The sequence below is a fragment of the Pelecanus crispus genome, chromosome W, assembly GCF_030463565.1.
Source record: "Pelecanus crispus isolate bPelCri1 chromosome W, bPelCri1.pri, whole genome shotgun sequence".
Taxonomy (NCBI): Eukaryota; Metazoa; Chordata; class Aves; order Pelecaniformes; family Pelecanidae; genus Pelecanus; species Pelecanus crispus.
In genome coordinates this window covers 18,140,023-18,154,829 of record NC_134675.1, presented here as the reverse complement: position 1 = coordinate 18,154,829, position 14,807 = coordinate 18,140,023, and the positions used below count along the sequence as shown (strand labels likewise).

General features: G+C 41.8%; 1 protein-coding gene across 2 annotated transcripts in view; it reads left to right on the top strand.

Moving 5' to 3' along the window:
• Positions 1-5,161: 5,161 nt before the first annotated feature.
• The window catches only part of LOC142596461 (tyrosine-protein kinase Fer-like), a 187,981-nt gene continuing 178,335 nt past the window's right edge, over positions 5,162-14,807 (top strand). For both annotated transcript variants that reach the window (XM_075725571.1, XM_075725572.1), the window contains exons 1-3: positions 5,162-5,368; positions 11,033-11,206; positions 14,299-14,398. In XM_075725571.1, coding sequence (XP_075581686.1) covers positions 5,162-5,368; positions 11,033-11,206; positions 14,299-14,398 — 481 coding nt within the window. The remainder of the gene's footprint in view (positions 5,369-11,032; positions 11,207-14,298; positions 14,399-14,807) is intronic.

The following is a 14,807-nucleotide window of genomic DNA, read 5'->3' as shown; positions in this document are numbered from 1 at the left end:
GTTTCTTTGAATGCTAGCCTTCTGAAATGCACTTGTGCTTCTTAAGAGTATTCTAACTACAGATTGCATAGACCATGTCTATTAATCTGTTTGGTAATTCTTACAGTTTTGGCTTCAAGTAAGTGACAGTGTGATCTGTATTGGTTTCACTTGATTTCTATATATAATTAAAAGTATTGTTTTTTTGGCTATAGACAGTTAAGTGGGTTAGATCTAGATACTTGTTTACCACTTCTTTGCCTCTGCAGTATTGGAGCATTTGAGATTAGCTGAATTTGGCTACTGTGGTAAAAGACAGTAAAAAATGTTTTTATAAATACATTCACAACAAGAGGGCTAGGGAGAATCTCCATCCTTTATTGGATGCAGGGGGAAAACATGGTGACAAAGGATGAGGAAAAGGCCGAGGTACTTAATGCCTTCTTTGCCTCAGTCTTTAATAGTAAGACCAGTTGTTCTTCAGGTACCCATCCCCCTGAGCTGGAAGACAGGGATGGGGAGCAGAATGAAGCCCTCATAATCCAAGGGGAAATGGTTAGCGACCTGCTACACCACTTGGACACACAGAAGTCTGTGGGGCCGGAGGGGATCCACCCAAGGGTACTGAGGGAGCTGGCAGAAGTGCTCACCAAGCCACTTTCCATCATTTATCAGCAGTCCTGGCTAACCAGGGAGGTCCCAGTTGACTGGAGGTTAGCAAATGTGACGCCCATCTACAAGAAGGGCCGGAAGGAGTATCCAGGGAACTACAGGCCTGTAAGTCTGACCTTGGTGCTGGGAAAGGTTATGGAGCAGATCATCCTGAGTGCCATCACACGACACGTACAGGACAACCAGGTGATCAGGCCCAGTCAGCATGGGTTCATGAAAGGCAGGTCCTGCTTGACTAACCTGATCTCCTCCTACAACATGACCTGCTTAGTGGATGAGGAAAAGGCTGTGGATGTTGCTTACCTGGACTTTTGTAAAGCCTTTGACACTGTTTCTCACCACATTCTCCTGGAGAAACTGGCTGCTCGTGGCTTGGATGGGTGTACTCTTTGCTGGGTAAAAAACTGGCTGGATGGCTGGGCCCAAAGAGTTGTGAATGGAATTAAATCCAGTTGGCAGCCGGTCACAAGCGGTGTTCCCCAGGGCTCAGTATTGGGGCCAGTTCTGTTTAATATCTTTATCAATGATCTGGACGAGGGGATTGAGTGCACCCTCAGCAAGTTTGCAGATGACACCAAGCTGGGCAGGAGTGTTGATCTGCTTGAGGGTAGGAAGGCTCTACAGAGGGACCTGGACAGGCTGGATCGATGGGCCAAGGCCAACTGTATGAGGTTCAACAAGGCCAAGTGCCGGGTCCTGCACTTGCGTCACAACAACCCCATGCAACGCTACAGGCTTGGGGAAGAGTGGCTGGAAAGCTGCCTGGCCGAAAAGGACTTGGGGGTGTTGGTAGACAGCCGGCTGAACATGAGCCAGCAGTGTGCCCAGGTGGCCAAGAAGGCCAACAGCATCCTGGCTTGTATCAGGAATAGTGTGGCCAGCAGGAGCAGGGAGGTGATTGTGCCCCTGTACTTGGCGCTGGTGAGGCCGCACCTGGAATACTGTGTCCATTTTTGGGCCCCTCAATACAAGAAAGACATTGAGGTGCTGGAGCGTGTCCAAAGAAGGGCAACAAAGCTGGTGAAGGGTCTGGAGCACAGGCCTTATGAGGAGCGGCTGAGGGAACTGGGGTTGTTTAGTCTGGAGAAGAGGAGGCTGAGGGGAGACCTTATCGCTCTCTACAACTCCCTGAAAGGAGGTTGTAGTGAGGTGGGTGTTGGTCTCTTCTCCCAAGTAACTAGCAACAGGACAAGAGGAAATGGCCTCAAGCTGTGTCAGGGGAGGTTTAGATTGGATATTAGGAAAAACTTTTTCACAGAAAGGGTTGTCATGCATTGCAACAGGCTGCCCAGGGAAGTGGTTGAGTCACCATCCCAGGGAGTATTTAAAAGACGTCTAGACGTGGTGCTTAGGGACGTGGTTTAGTGGTGGACTTGGTAGTGTTAGGTTTACAGTTGGACTCGATGATCTTAAGGGTCTTTTCCAACCTAAATGAGTCTATGATTCTAATTTCTGTATTCAACACTGTCTTAATTTACACGGGAGGAGTGCTAAGGCTGGCTTGCCCAGTTGAGAATCATCAGCTCTGAAACTTTATCCTTGTTAGTCTTAAAGAATTAGAATTTTATCTCTCTTGCAAAACAAATTTTTGTTACGCTGCTTCTGTTGTGGTGAATGGAATGATTTAAAACAAAGATCAGAGTCCAGTATGTATATGCTTTTTGTTCAATGTATCCAGGCATCTAATAGTGTAATCTGAAAACAATCTAATTGTTGCTTAAGGAAGGGAGACTTAGCAGGCTGAAGTGAGATATTATTAGATCTTTTGTTCTATTGATTCACTGTGAGTCAGTAAGAGCTGAATGAAATATCATATGCTGAGCACATTTCTTCCCTCCCTTGTCCTCCTGTCTTTCAGTAAAAGATGGAAGTCGGCACTTTACTAGTAGCACAGGGCCAAACTTTATCCTGAGATTCAGTTACATTCTTTTCCGATTCTGAAATATAAGTAGCTTATAACTCTGAAGTGTGGTAGGAGAAAAATTAGCTGTCACAAAAGTAGATATAAATCTAAAGGGTGTCAAAAATCACAAATGAAGCACCAGTCATGTTAATAAGTATCTTAAAATTTTTTCTTTCATTCATCTTACTAAATTTTTTTTGCAAGACTGTTCTTAAACTTTAACTGTAAAAATATTAGCATTAATACAGCTAATGACAGAGACTATCCTTTATAAATAGAGCAAATACATATTTAGTGTTGCTCTGTATGACAGAGCTCTTAACCATCAGTAAGAATTCTGAATATAATATGATGCTTTTGAAGTTAAGAGCATATGAAAGCTTGTGACAGCAAGATCTAAGGTTACTCATAAAACCTTCATTTGTCTCTATTTGAGTACATGCATAACAACACAATGCTATTTTTATTTTCTTTGTAGGATCATGGTTTCTTTAGTTACATACCGTAGCTTGTGTTCTGAGAATAAATATGTAGTGAATGAGGCTTATTTCAGTAACTTTCTGGAAGAGCTAACTGAGGCAGGAAACTGCAGGAAGAGAAGGAATGGTTTTGGGAGTAAGGCTACTCTGGAGATAAAGTGATTATGCTGCTATTACCATGACACATCATATTGGACAAATCGTATACATCAAAATTTGCCTATGTGATGACTGTTCTTTGTTATCTGATAGTCAGCTTTCAAGTTGTAGGTTCTGATTTGCAGAAATTCTGTGTGGTAACTGAAGCCAATTGTGTCTTTGTTCTAGATGTTTAGTATGTTAAAAATGCTAGGCACTCTGAAAAGTCTGTCTTTAAGCCTTGCAAATTAGGTATCCGGTATTAGCTGGTACAATGTTGACATGAATTTCTGTGTCTTAGTTATCTGCATAAAATAAGAGTATTAGTCTTGCTTCACCTCTTGGACTGTTAGGAAGATAAATCTATGAATGTTTGTAAAGCACTCAGCTAATTTAAGTGGCAATGAAAAGCCTATGAAGAAATTAATACTTCTGTGTTCAGAAGAACTAAGGCTTGTCTGGAGTGCAGGAACTGGTGAAAAAACAATGTGCAGGGTATGTTTGTGCTGCGGTCTAGAGTTGTAATTGTAGTTTATATAAGTTTACCTGACCAAGTTTGAAGCTGATTAGTATGGGGATAAGTTTTAGGGGGATAAGTTTTAGGTGGATACACAGAAAATGAGGTTTTGCCCTGTGGGCTGAACCCATGTAAGTCTTTGAAAGTTGCTCATATATGTGCTCAACTCTTCTGTGATGTGGCTGCATGTGTATCAGTATCACAAGCAGGTGTTTTAAAGCTAGCTCAGACATGTCTTTGACCTGCAGTTGTGCGGTAGGTTTTCATACAGTAATCAGTATTTCTTATCTGATTATCAAATTATGTCCATTTTGTGCAATGAGACGGAGCTGCTTTAGGGGGAAATGGTATGACATTAAGGACTCTGTTATGATGTGTGTATCTCAGGGGGATCAGTGTAAGTTTGCACGGGGAACCTATTTGAGATATCTTCTAACTTTTGGGAGGTTGAATCTGAAACTTTTACCACAGTATTTAGGAACAAACTACCTAGTCATCTTCCAGTTATCCATTTCTCAGAGATGCAGTGCTCTTAGGACTTAACACTGGAATCAAATATTTTGAGTCACTAGGACTAGTCCCTTAGAGTTAGGGAGTGTGGTAGGCTGGCCCCAGCCAACAACTAAACACCCACCAGCCACTCACTCATTTTCCCTGCAGTGAGATGGGGAAAGAATTAGAAGAGCAAAAGCAAGAAAAACTTGTGGGTTGAGATAAATACAATTTAATAAGTGAAAGGGGAGGAGGGGGGAACACGTGATGCAAAGGCAATCACTCGCCACTTCCCAAAAGCAGACCGATGTCTGGCCAGTTTCTGAGCAACAGCTACTGTGGAAAGACTACCCCCTGTTTTTATTGCCGAACATGACGTTATATGGCATGGAATATATCCCTTTGGTCAGTTTGGGTCAGCTACCCCAGCTCTGTCCCCTCCCAACTTCTTGCCCGTCCCCAGCTTACTCACTGGTGGGGCAGTGTGATGAGCAGAAAAGGCCTTGACTCTGTGTAAGCAATGCTCAGCAATAACAAAAACATCCCTGTATTATCAACACTGTTTTCAGCACAAATCCAAAACATAGCCCCATAAAGGCTGCTATGAAGAAAATTAACTCTATCCCAGCCAGAGCCAGTACAGGTAGGTACTATTATACTACTATATTTTACAGATGGGAAACTGGAGGCTACAAACTGAGATTAAGCTGACAGTTCAAAGTAACATGGAGGACCTGGGATCTCTTCAAGTCATAGGTTGGTGTTTGAAACTGTTTTGACCCTCTTTTCAGTTGGTTTCCAAGTGGTATATATAAGGTAATGCTTAATCTTATGGTTATGTTATTTCAGAGTTTAGGCATTAATAGTTGCCTTTTGTAACACAAGTTTTTCTTTTGATATGTTTCTCATGAATCTTGTTTTACTTTCAGATGTGGTGAAGAATCTGTCTTGTCACCTGTGCGGTATAGAGTGCCTTAAAAAATGGGGTTTGGAAGTGACCTGAAGCATTCTCATGATGCTTTATTAAAACTGCAAGACTGGGAACTACGACTGCTGGAAACAGTGAAGAAATTTATGGTTATGCGAGTAAAAAGTGATAAGGAGTATGCTTCCACTTTACAAAATCTTTGTAATCAAATAGATAAAGAGAGTACTTATCAACTGAATTATATCAGCAATGTGTCCAAGGTAAGAAAATCCTTAGAAATCAACAGGGTTGGGTTTTTTTGTTAGTTTAGGGGTTTTGTCTGTTTTTTGTAAGTAACAAAGCCCAGCAATTTTCTTTATTTTCCAGTGACCTACTAAAATGTGTCACAATACATGTTACTCTCCTGGCTGCTTTGTGAAGTGACTCTGTCTTATATTCTGTCTACTTTATTTAGAGGAAAATGGGAAAGATAGTATATGGAATGATAACTGGATCAGCTCAAAATAGTGTTTCTGTTTGATTCCTATTGATTCAGCCTCTTAAGAATTACTGTTGCCAAAGTTTTTAAAATAAGGTCCTTGTAGTCCCTCAGTGGAATATGCAAAAGTCAAACTCCAGTCTTGCTTTAAGAACAATAAATTAAACCAGGATCCTGAATTTTGAACTTCAGTATTTTAGGTTCCTGGGTTGTCTGCTATTTTGTTTAGCATACTCTGTTTTCAAAACATTATAGTAAGCTTTTTCTTTTAAAACAGTTAAATAGGAACTATTGTTTATGTTATGGAATTTGTGACAGAAATAGAAAAATGCCAGGAAACCAAGGCAAAGCCTAGTATTCCAACTGTTATTCACACAATAGTGTATTTTTTTTAAAAAACAAAGCATTAATTCAGGATGTTTCTCATAACTGTAGGTTTGTTTAAAAGTAATTTCATACCCCTTTTAGAATAACTGTCTTGACTTGTTATGAAGGTAAGGCTGTCCTCCCCCTAAATGATTAATCATCACATTTAGAGGAAGTACAATGAAGGTAAAGATGACTTAAACTTCCTTATTTCACTTGTTAGTAAGGTTTACTCCTGACTTGGATTCCTTCCTGACTAGAGAAAACAATTCTGGTTTAATGGCTTATTCAGTTCTTGGCCCTTTTGCTGTAGCAGTGGTTACACAGTCACTTCAGTGTGGCATAAATCCTGATCTCCTCTTCAGGAAAACATCTTGTTTGGTCAGATTAAGTTTTAGACAAAGCAGTTCTTAGCTGGCTTATGGAGTTGCTGCTTGAATGCTAGCCTCTTATGTATGAGCATGACATATAGTAAGTATATCATGCTCATAGGAGTAGGAACATAACTACTCCTTGTGCTTCAGTCTAGATTTATACTGGATTAAAGTGGTCATTTGTGTGATTTGAAAGCTACACTAGTATAGCTAGCCTGTTTCAGCTGTCCCAAAAGTATAACCACATAGCGTTTAGCTTAAATTTCATCCCTTCCCAGTAATTATTGTATTTTTAAATTGATGTGGGTTTTAATGGTGTATTTTGGTGTATTTGGAATGCTTTTCACCCAGTTATGTTTTTCATGCACAGTTTGTTATAGGTTTTGTTATCTAAGCTGTGATGATTTTGGTAAACTGATTCAAACATTTTCTGCTTAATGGCAGAAGTCAGATATCATCTTTGGGATCCATCAGTATAAAATATATGGCATAGAAAACTCAAAAGTTTCATATGGATTTATTGATGATATTGTTGTCCCAAATAGGGCTTGTTTACCTGTTGTGCAATAAGCCAACCTTCACACACTGAGATGAGATATGGTTTTATTTCATTTCTGCGCAGAGATGGGTGCTAGGTGGTAATTCATAGAATCATAGAATGCTTTGGGTTGGAAGGGACCTTGAGAGATCATCGAGCCCAACCCCCCTGCAGTAAGCAGGGATTGAACCTGTGAACTTGGCGTTATTAGCACCATGCTCTAACCAACTGAGCTAACCCAGCTGGTCCACAAAGCTAGCACACCTACCAAAGTTTTCTATAACTTTTATACATTACAATTAACACACCACACCTATCTACTACATAATCATTACATTAGCTAAGCATACTTGACTCTTCCTGGTTCATAAGATTTGCCAGCAGCATATGAATATTTTTGCTATTGTGCAAAGATGTACAGAGATCAAGGGTGCAGTTTGAGGAACATGGTACCTCCTCAGACGATGGGGGAAGCGGGCTAAAATAACTCCTGAAAGAACAACTTAGGTGCCAATGTGTAAAACAAGTTTTCAAAATGACACACATGCATCTCTGCAACCCAAGGAGAAAATGGCTTAAGATACATCTTCAGCTTTTTTTTATTATTGCTCACAAAAAAGACACCCATATTACTGGCATAAGTTGTGCTAGACTGAGCTAGCCACAAAGCTTAAAGATTACAATGCTGAACACTTTAATATCTATCCTCCTTTACTGTTCTAACCTTAAGTCACTCAGTTTCACTGCCTAAAATAACTGCAAGACAGTTTTGCTAGCACATAAGAGCAATTCTACTGGGGCAGCAGTAGCAAGAATTATTAATCATATTGTTATCCAAAGCTGATGCTGCTATAGAATGTCCATTGTAAAGCCCTACCCTGTCTATGCTTTTGTTTGGTTAATAGACTGCTAATGACAAATTGTCCAGGAACAGGACACAAGGCGATGTATTATTGTCTTGACTAGTAAACCATGAAGAGTTACTAAGGATCCACCAAGAAGGAAAGTAGGGGAAAGGTACTTTCGGCGGGGGAGATTGCGACCACTGACTCAATTAAAAACTAGAAAGACTACTCCCCCCACTCTCCTTGAGCATGCGTAGTAAGTTAAAATCATACTGTACCTTTAAATTTAAGCGAAGAATATATATAGAATCATAGAATCGTTTAGGTTGGAAAAGACCCTTAAGATCATCCAGTCCGACCATTAACCTAACATTACCAAGTCCACACTAAACCAATTAAGGGTAGACTAACCATGTCCCAAAGTGCCACATCTACCTGTTTTTTGAACACTTCCAGGGACGGTGACTCCACCACCTCTCTGGGCAGCCTGTTCCAATGCTTGACTACTATTTCCGTGAAGAAATTTTGCCTAATATCCAATATAAACCTCCCCCTGGCGCAGCTTGAGGCCATTTCCTCTTGTCCTATCGCTAGCTACTTGGGAGAAGAGACCAACACCCACCTCACTACAACCTCCTTTCAGGTAGTTGTAGAGAGCGATAAGGTCTCCCCTCAGCCTCCTCTTCCCTAGGCTAAACAGTCCCAGTTCCCTCAGCCGATCCTCATAAGGCCTGTGCTCCGGACCCTTCACCAGCTTCGTTGACCTTCTCTGGACATGCTCCAGCACCTCTATGTCCTTCTTGTATTGAGGGGCCCAAAACTGGACACAGTATTCCAGGTGCGGCCTCACCAGTGCCCAGTACAGGGGGGACAATCACTTCCCTGCTCCTGCTGGCCACACTATTCCTGATACAAGCCAGGACGCTGTTGGCCTTCTTGGCCACCTGGGCACACTGCTGGCTCATGTTCAGCCGGCTGTCTACCAGCACCCCCAGGTCCTTTTCTGCCAGGCAGCTTTCCAGCCACTCTTCCCCAAGCCTGTAGCGTTGCATGGGGTTGTTGTGACGCAAGTGCAGGACCTGGCACTTGGCCTTGTTGAACCTCATACAGTTGGCCTCAGCCCATCGATCCAGACTGTCCAGATCCCTCTGCAGGACCATCCTACCCTCGAGCATATTGACACTCCCACCCAGTTTGGTGTCATCTGCAAACTTACTGAGGGTGCACTCAATCCCCTCATCCAGATTGTTGATAAAGATATAACAGTAATAATAATATACAAATCAAGTGATGTACAATGCAATTCCTCACCACCCGCTGACTGATACCCAGACAGTTCCTGAGCGGCAATCGCTGCCCCCCAGCCAACTCCCCCCAGTTTATATACTGAGCATGACATCATATGGTATGGAATAGCCCTTTGGTCAGTTTGGGTGAACTATTCTGGCTGTGCCCCCTCCCAGTTTCTTGTGTACCTGGCAGAGCATGGGAAGCTGAAAAGTCCTTGAGTAGCATAAGCAGTACTTAGCAACCACTAAAACATCAGTGTGTTATCAGCATTCTTCTCATCCTAAATCTAAAACGCAGCACTATGCCTGCTACTAGGAAGAAAATTAACTCTATCCCAGCTGAAACCAGGACAAATGTAATCATACAAAGCACTGAAATCTTGTTTTAACCAATATTTTCTCAGTGTGGAAAGAGATGTAAGGAATGGAGAATGTGCAGATTAATTTTTTTTTTTTAATTGGAAAGATAGTTTTTCACTATGTATATGACTTATTTGGGTTTCTTTAGTGAATTTTAAGCTAAGTATTTCTTGTGCTGTTGAAAAATGCATTTGCTGGGCTTTTCAGGATTGGTTGAAACTATTTGTTTCATCAGTAATCAGTTCAAGAGAAAATGCAGAACTCTTACAGTTCTACCTCTAGGAGCGCTCTCATGAACTCTTCTATAACCACAAGACTCATTCCTGTAATAAAGATGTTCAATATTGTTTTTATCATACACAACTTTGAAATATGTCTTCTGATGTCATTTGGAAAGTGTTCTGTAGTGAAAGGATTAAACAGTTTTCAGATAAAGCCAGGAAACTTTCCCCCTGACCTTTTAGAATGTTACTTCTTAAGCAGTTTGAGACAGCTCTGTGCCAATCCATGGAATGTCTATGAGCTTAAGGAAATGTTAAAGATAGTTTAATAAGTATACAGGGTTTATCTGGTTTTTTTTTTTATATTCTCTAAAATTCCATGTGACTTTTAGCATAGTCATGTAGAGATGGAAATATATGTGATGGCTTGACCTCAGTCAGTAGCAACGCGCCATAAAGCTGCTCACTTGCCCCCCCAACCCCCTGGGGATGGGGGGAGAACAAGAAGAGCAAAGGCAAGTAAACTTGTGGGTCAAGATAAAGATAGTTTAATAAGCAAAGGAAAGAAGAAGGAGAAAGGGAGGGGGGGGAGGCAGGCAGGCAGGCAAGTGATGCAAAGGCAGTCACTCACCACTTCCTACAAGCAGACTGATGTCTAGCCAGTCTCTGAGCAATGACTACCTTCCCAGAAATCCCCCTTCTCTCAGTTTTTATTGCAGAGCATGATGTTATATGGTATGGAATATCTCTCTTCATCCGTATGGGTCAGCTGTTCTGGTTGTTTTCCCTCCCAACTTCTTGCATACTCCCAACCTACTAGCTGTGGGGGGACAAAGTGACTGACTAGCAGAATGGCCAAGGAAGTTATTAAAGCAAGGGTACAGAAAGATGTTCAGTTACTGTGACAAATGAGTAATCTGTTAGTGCCTTATGTTTTGCCACTGATGGACAGAACACTGATGATATCAGTTAATATGGAGCAGCTGATGAATAGTATCCTCTTAAACAATTACAACTCAAATGCATATTACTGTGAAATATTTAGATACAGGCAGAAAGGTCAGCTTGAAGAGAGGACCTGTGATTAGGAAACAAGAGAACAAAGAACATAGGGATGTGATTGTCAAAGGTGTTGAGGATGTAATCCAGAAAAGGCTGTACAGCTTTCATGGATGTTCAGAAGTACTAAAACACTGCTGAAATGTGACCATGCAATATTATGTTTTTGTCTCTGATACTGTTTTTTATGAATAAGTTCAAGGGGTGGTTTTGCTGTAGCAGGAAGAACTTTTTTAGAAGATCTTAAGATTCGGGTAATTTAAAAAGAAAAATAAAATTACTAAATTGTTTTAAACAGTGATGCATTTTCCCCACAGTTCGTGTTTATCATTTGGTTATTTGTAAGCCAGAATAAATAACTGCTTTTCTGCCTGTTTTTTTTTTTTTTTAATAGTCTTGGTTGCTCATGGTGCAGCAAACAGAACAGCTGAGTAAAATAATGAAGACACATGCAGAGGATCTTAATTCTGGGCCTTTGCATAGGCTTACAATGATGATCAAAGATAAGCAGCAAGTGAAGAAGAGTTATGTAGGTGTTCATCAACAAATTGAAGCAGAGATGTACAAGGTATTCTTATTCAACTATGTTTTATAGATTTATTATAGTTTTCCTTAGAAAACTAAGGGTGAATTTTTTTTTAGTTCTTTTTTTGTGCTATGGTACAAGTGATGATCTGTGATATGTAGACTGTGTCTATTTTCAGTTTTCGATATTTCTTCCACATTTTCTCTCCCTGCTAGCTGACAAGGCAGAGATTGAAAACGTTCTTCTATATGAATTTATTTGGACAGATATGGTGGGTTAACCCCAGCCAGCAGCTAATCACCGTGCAGCCACTCACTCCCCCTGCCCCTAGTGGGATGGGGGAGAGAATAGGAAAAGCAAAAGCAGGAAAACTTGTGGGTAAAGATAAAGGCAGCTTAAGTGGTGGTGGGGAAGAAACAAATGAGTAATGCAAAGGCGATCATTCACTACCTCCCACAAGTAGACTGATGCCCAGCCAGTCTCTGCGTGTTGGCTACCTCCCCCAAATACCCCTCCCTTCGGTTTTCATTGCTGAGCATCATGTTATATGGCACGTAATATCCCTCTGGTCAGTTGGGTCAACTGTCCTGGTTGTGCCCCCTCCCAACTTCTTGCTAACCCCCAGCCTACTCATTGGTGGGGCAGAGTGAGAAACAGAGAAGGCCTTGATGCTGTTCAAGCACTGTTCAGCAATAGCTAAAACACTGGTGCGTTAACAGCACTTCTAGTCACATGGGGTATCAGGTGGGCAGAGGGGCAGTGCTGGTATTTGGGATGACCTGTGAGTGTGGAGTGCCTCCAAGATGAGTGTAGGAGTGTGTGTTTCTGTTAATGAGCACCAAGCTCAACTAGCCAGTGAGTAGGAGACCTGTGGAGTGGGTAGGGAAGGCTCAGGATACAGGCCAGGGTATTGGAGTGTGGTGGGTTGACCTTGGCTGGCTGCCAGATGCCCACCCAGCCAGCTGCACTCTTACTCCCCCTCCTCAACAGAACAGGGGAGAAAATAAGATGGAAAAACTTGTGGGTCGAGATAAAGACAGGGAGAATGCTTATCAGTTACTGTTACGGGCAAAACAGACTCGACTTGGGGAAGAGTAATTTATTGCCAATTAAAACCAGAGTAGGATGGAGAGAAAGCAAAGACAAAACTAAACATCCCCCCCCCCTTTTTCTTTCCTGGCTCAACTTTGCTCCTGACTCTTCTACCTCTTCCCCTGAGTTGTCCAGCAGCATAGGGGGATGGGGAGTGGGGGTTGTGGTCAGTTCATAACACTGTCTCTGCCACTCCTTCCTCTTCATGCGCTTCCCCTGCTCTGGTGTGGGGTCCCTCCCCATATCTCAGATACAGTCCTTCACTAATTGCTCTGACATGGGTCCTTCTCACAGGTTGCAGTTCTTCAAGAACTGCTGCAGTATGGGTCCATACCATGGGGTACAGTCCTTCAGGAATGGAATGCTCCAGTGTGGGTCCCCCACAGGCCACAGTTCTTGCCAGGAGCCTGCTCCAGCGTGGGTTCCTCTCTGCAGGCTGCAGCTTCCTTCAGGGTATATCTATCTGCTGTAGCATAGGGGCCTCCATGGGCTGTAGTGTGGATATATGCACTGACATGGTCCTCCATGGGCTGCAGGGAGACAGCCTGTGTCACCATGGTCTTCACCACAGGCTGCAGGGGAATCTCTGCTCCGCTGCCTGGAGCACCTCCTCCTTCTTCACTGACCTTGTCATCTGCAGGTTTTTCTCTCGTGTTTTTTTTCTCACTCCTCTCTCACAGCTGCCACGCAGTGTTTTTTACCCTTTCTTAAATATGTTATCACAGAGGTGCCACCTGCATTGCAGATTGGCTCAGCTTTGGTCAGTAATGGGTCTCTTTTGGAGCTGGCTGGATCTGGTTCTGTCCTACTTGGGGGCAGCCCCTGGTCTCTTCTCACAGAAGCTACCCATGCCATGTAAACCCAATACATGGAGGGACAGAGGGGCTGTGCCGCTCATCAAGGGATCTGTGAACGCGCTTGTGAATCGTGTGGTGTGTGTGCTTTCACTGGTGACCTTCAGTCCTTACCAGCCACAGAGGAGGAAGGGGACTTGGTTGTCTATGTTTGTTTTGTGCGAGTCCTGGTTGTTAAAGGCAGTGCCTTGTCTGTGGCAAGCTGTGTATCCCTCTGTCCTCTGTGTGTGTGTCTGGGATGCACGCTCAGCCTTGCTACTGGTTGTACCTGCAAATGGGAAAGCAGTAGCCACATCTGTCACCCTGGGATGGAGATCCCCAGGTCTCTGGGCTGGGCTCCAGTGGCATGGCAGAAGGAATCCCTGGGCTCTGAAGCCGCTGGAGGTGGTGGCCACTTACAACATCCCTTGACATCCTTGGGATCAGAGCTTTAAAAACTTTTGTTAATGAGTGCTCCTTACTGTTCAGAATGTTTTGGGTAGAAGTGGGATTCTAGTCCCTATTCTAAAATATAAATCAAGTGTAAACCAAATATTAAGTCTGCAGGTAGAGCTGTTTAGGGCCTTTTCTGTTACTTTTAGCATTAGTAGTGGAATAAAAATTGCTGTCAGTTGTCCTGCTGATGTTGAGAGTGCTATGTCTAGGTAGTGAAGCTGACAGGAATTGGTCTCATTCAGGTGCTCTGGGGAAAGGTTAGTTGCAACTGTCAAAAATCAGGTCTGAAAAATATCAGTCTGAAAGCTCTACTGAGAAATGGAAAAGCACTGTTTCTTCTTTCTTCCAGCAATGTGGTTGGTGTTGAGGTGGAGATTTAGAGTATCGTATAGAACTCTTTCATCTAGTGTGATTTTAATAAGCATCTTCTTGATGCTTTTTTTCCACTTGATTAAAATGTACTAATGTTTATGATAAACTGTGTTTCCTAAACATTTGTTGTTACACTGTACTGCACTGATGCAAATAGGGGAAACTGTTTCAGGCTTCAATTTCATCCCTTACATTTATTGGTTTTGGTTTTGTTACAGCAAGTAATAGTCTTTTAAAATAACCTCAAGCTAATGAAAAAATTTAATATGCTTATTTTGGAAAATAAATCCTGTAATTCTTTTTCACTAATAGCAAGATTGTTTATTACAAACAATAAGGTTGAGTATTTTTAATACATTTTATATTTCTGTTTTCTTAAAGGTCACAAAGACAGAATTGGAGAAACTAAAATCTAGCTATAGACAACTAATAAAAGAAGTAAATTCTGCCAAAGAAAAGTATAAAGAAGCTGTGGCTAAAGGTATGACTGCCTTGTCTTAATTTTATCTATTTATTATTGTGGTTTTAGAATGTACTAAAATTTACAGTGAAACAAGCTAATGTTTTTATTTTAAGCAACTCGATTGCAATATTAAAAAAAAAGTGTCTTAAGACAGACAGGCTAATTGTCATCATATATACTTGATGGTACTGTTTTTGAAAATCAAAACAAATGATAGCCCTTATTTAAAATAAATGGTAGCTCTGTTCTTTTAAACTCGTCATTCCTTCAGTGGACATATTTGGAATGTAAAACTACTCAAATCAACTGTAATAGTGGTAAGCAGGTTGCAGCTCTGTCTTGTAGCTGCAGCCTATTTGCATCCTGTGATCTTTTATGGTTGCTGCAGTGGCAGCGACATCAATTCTTGACACTTAGTAGAATGGAT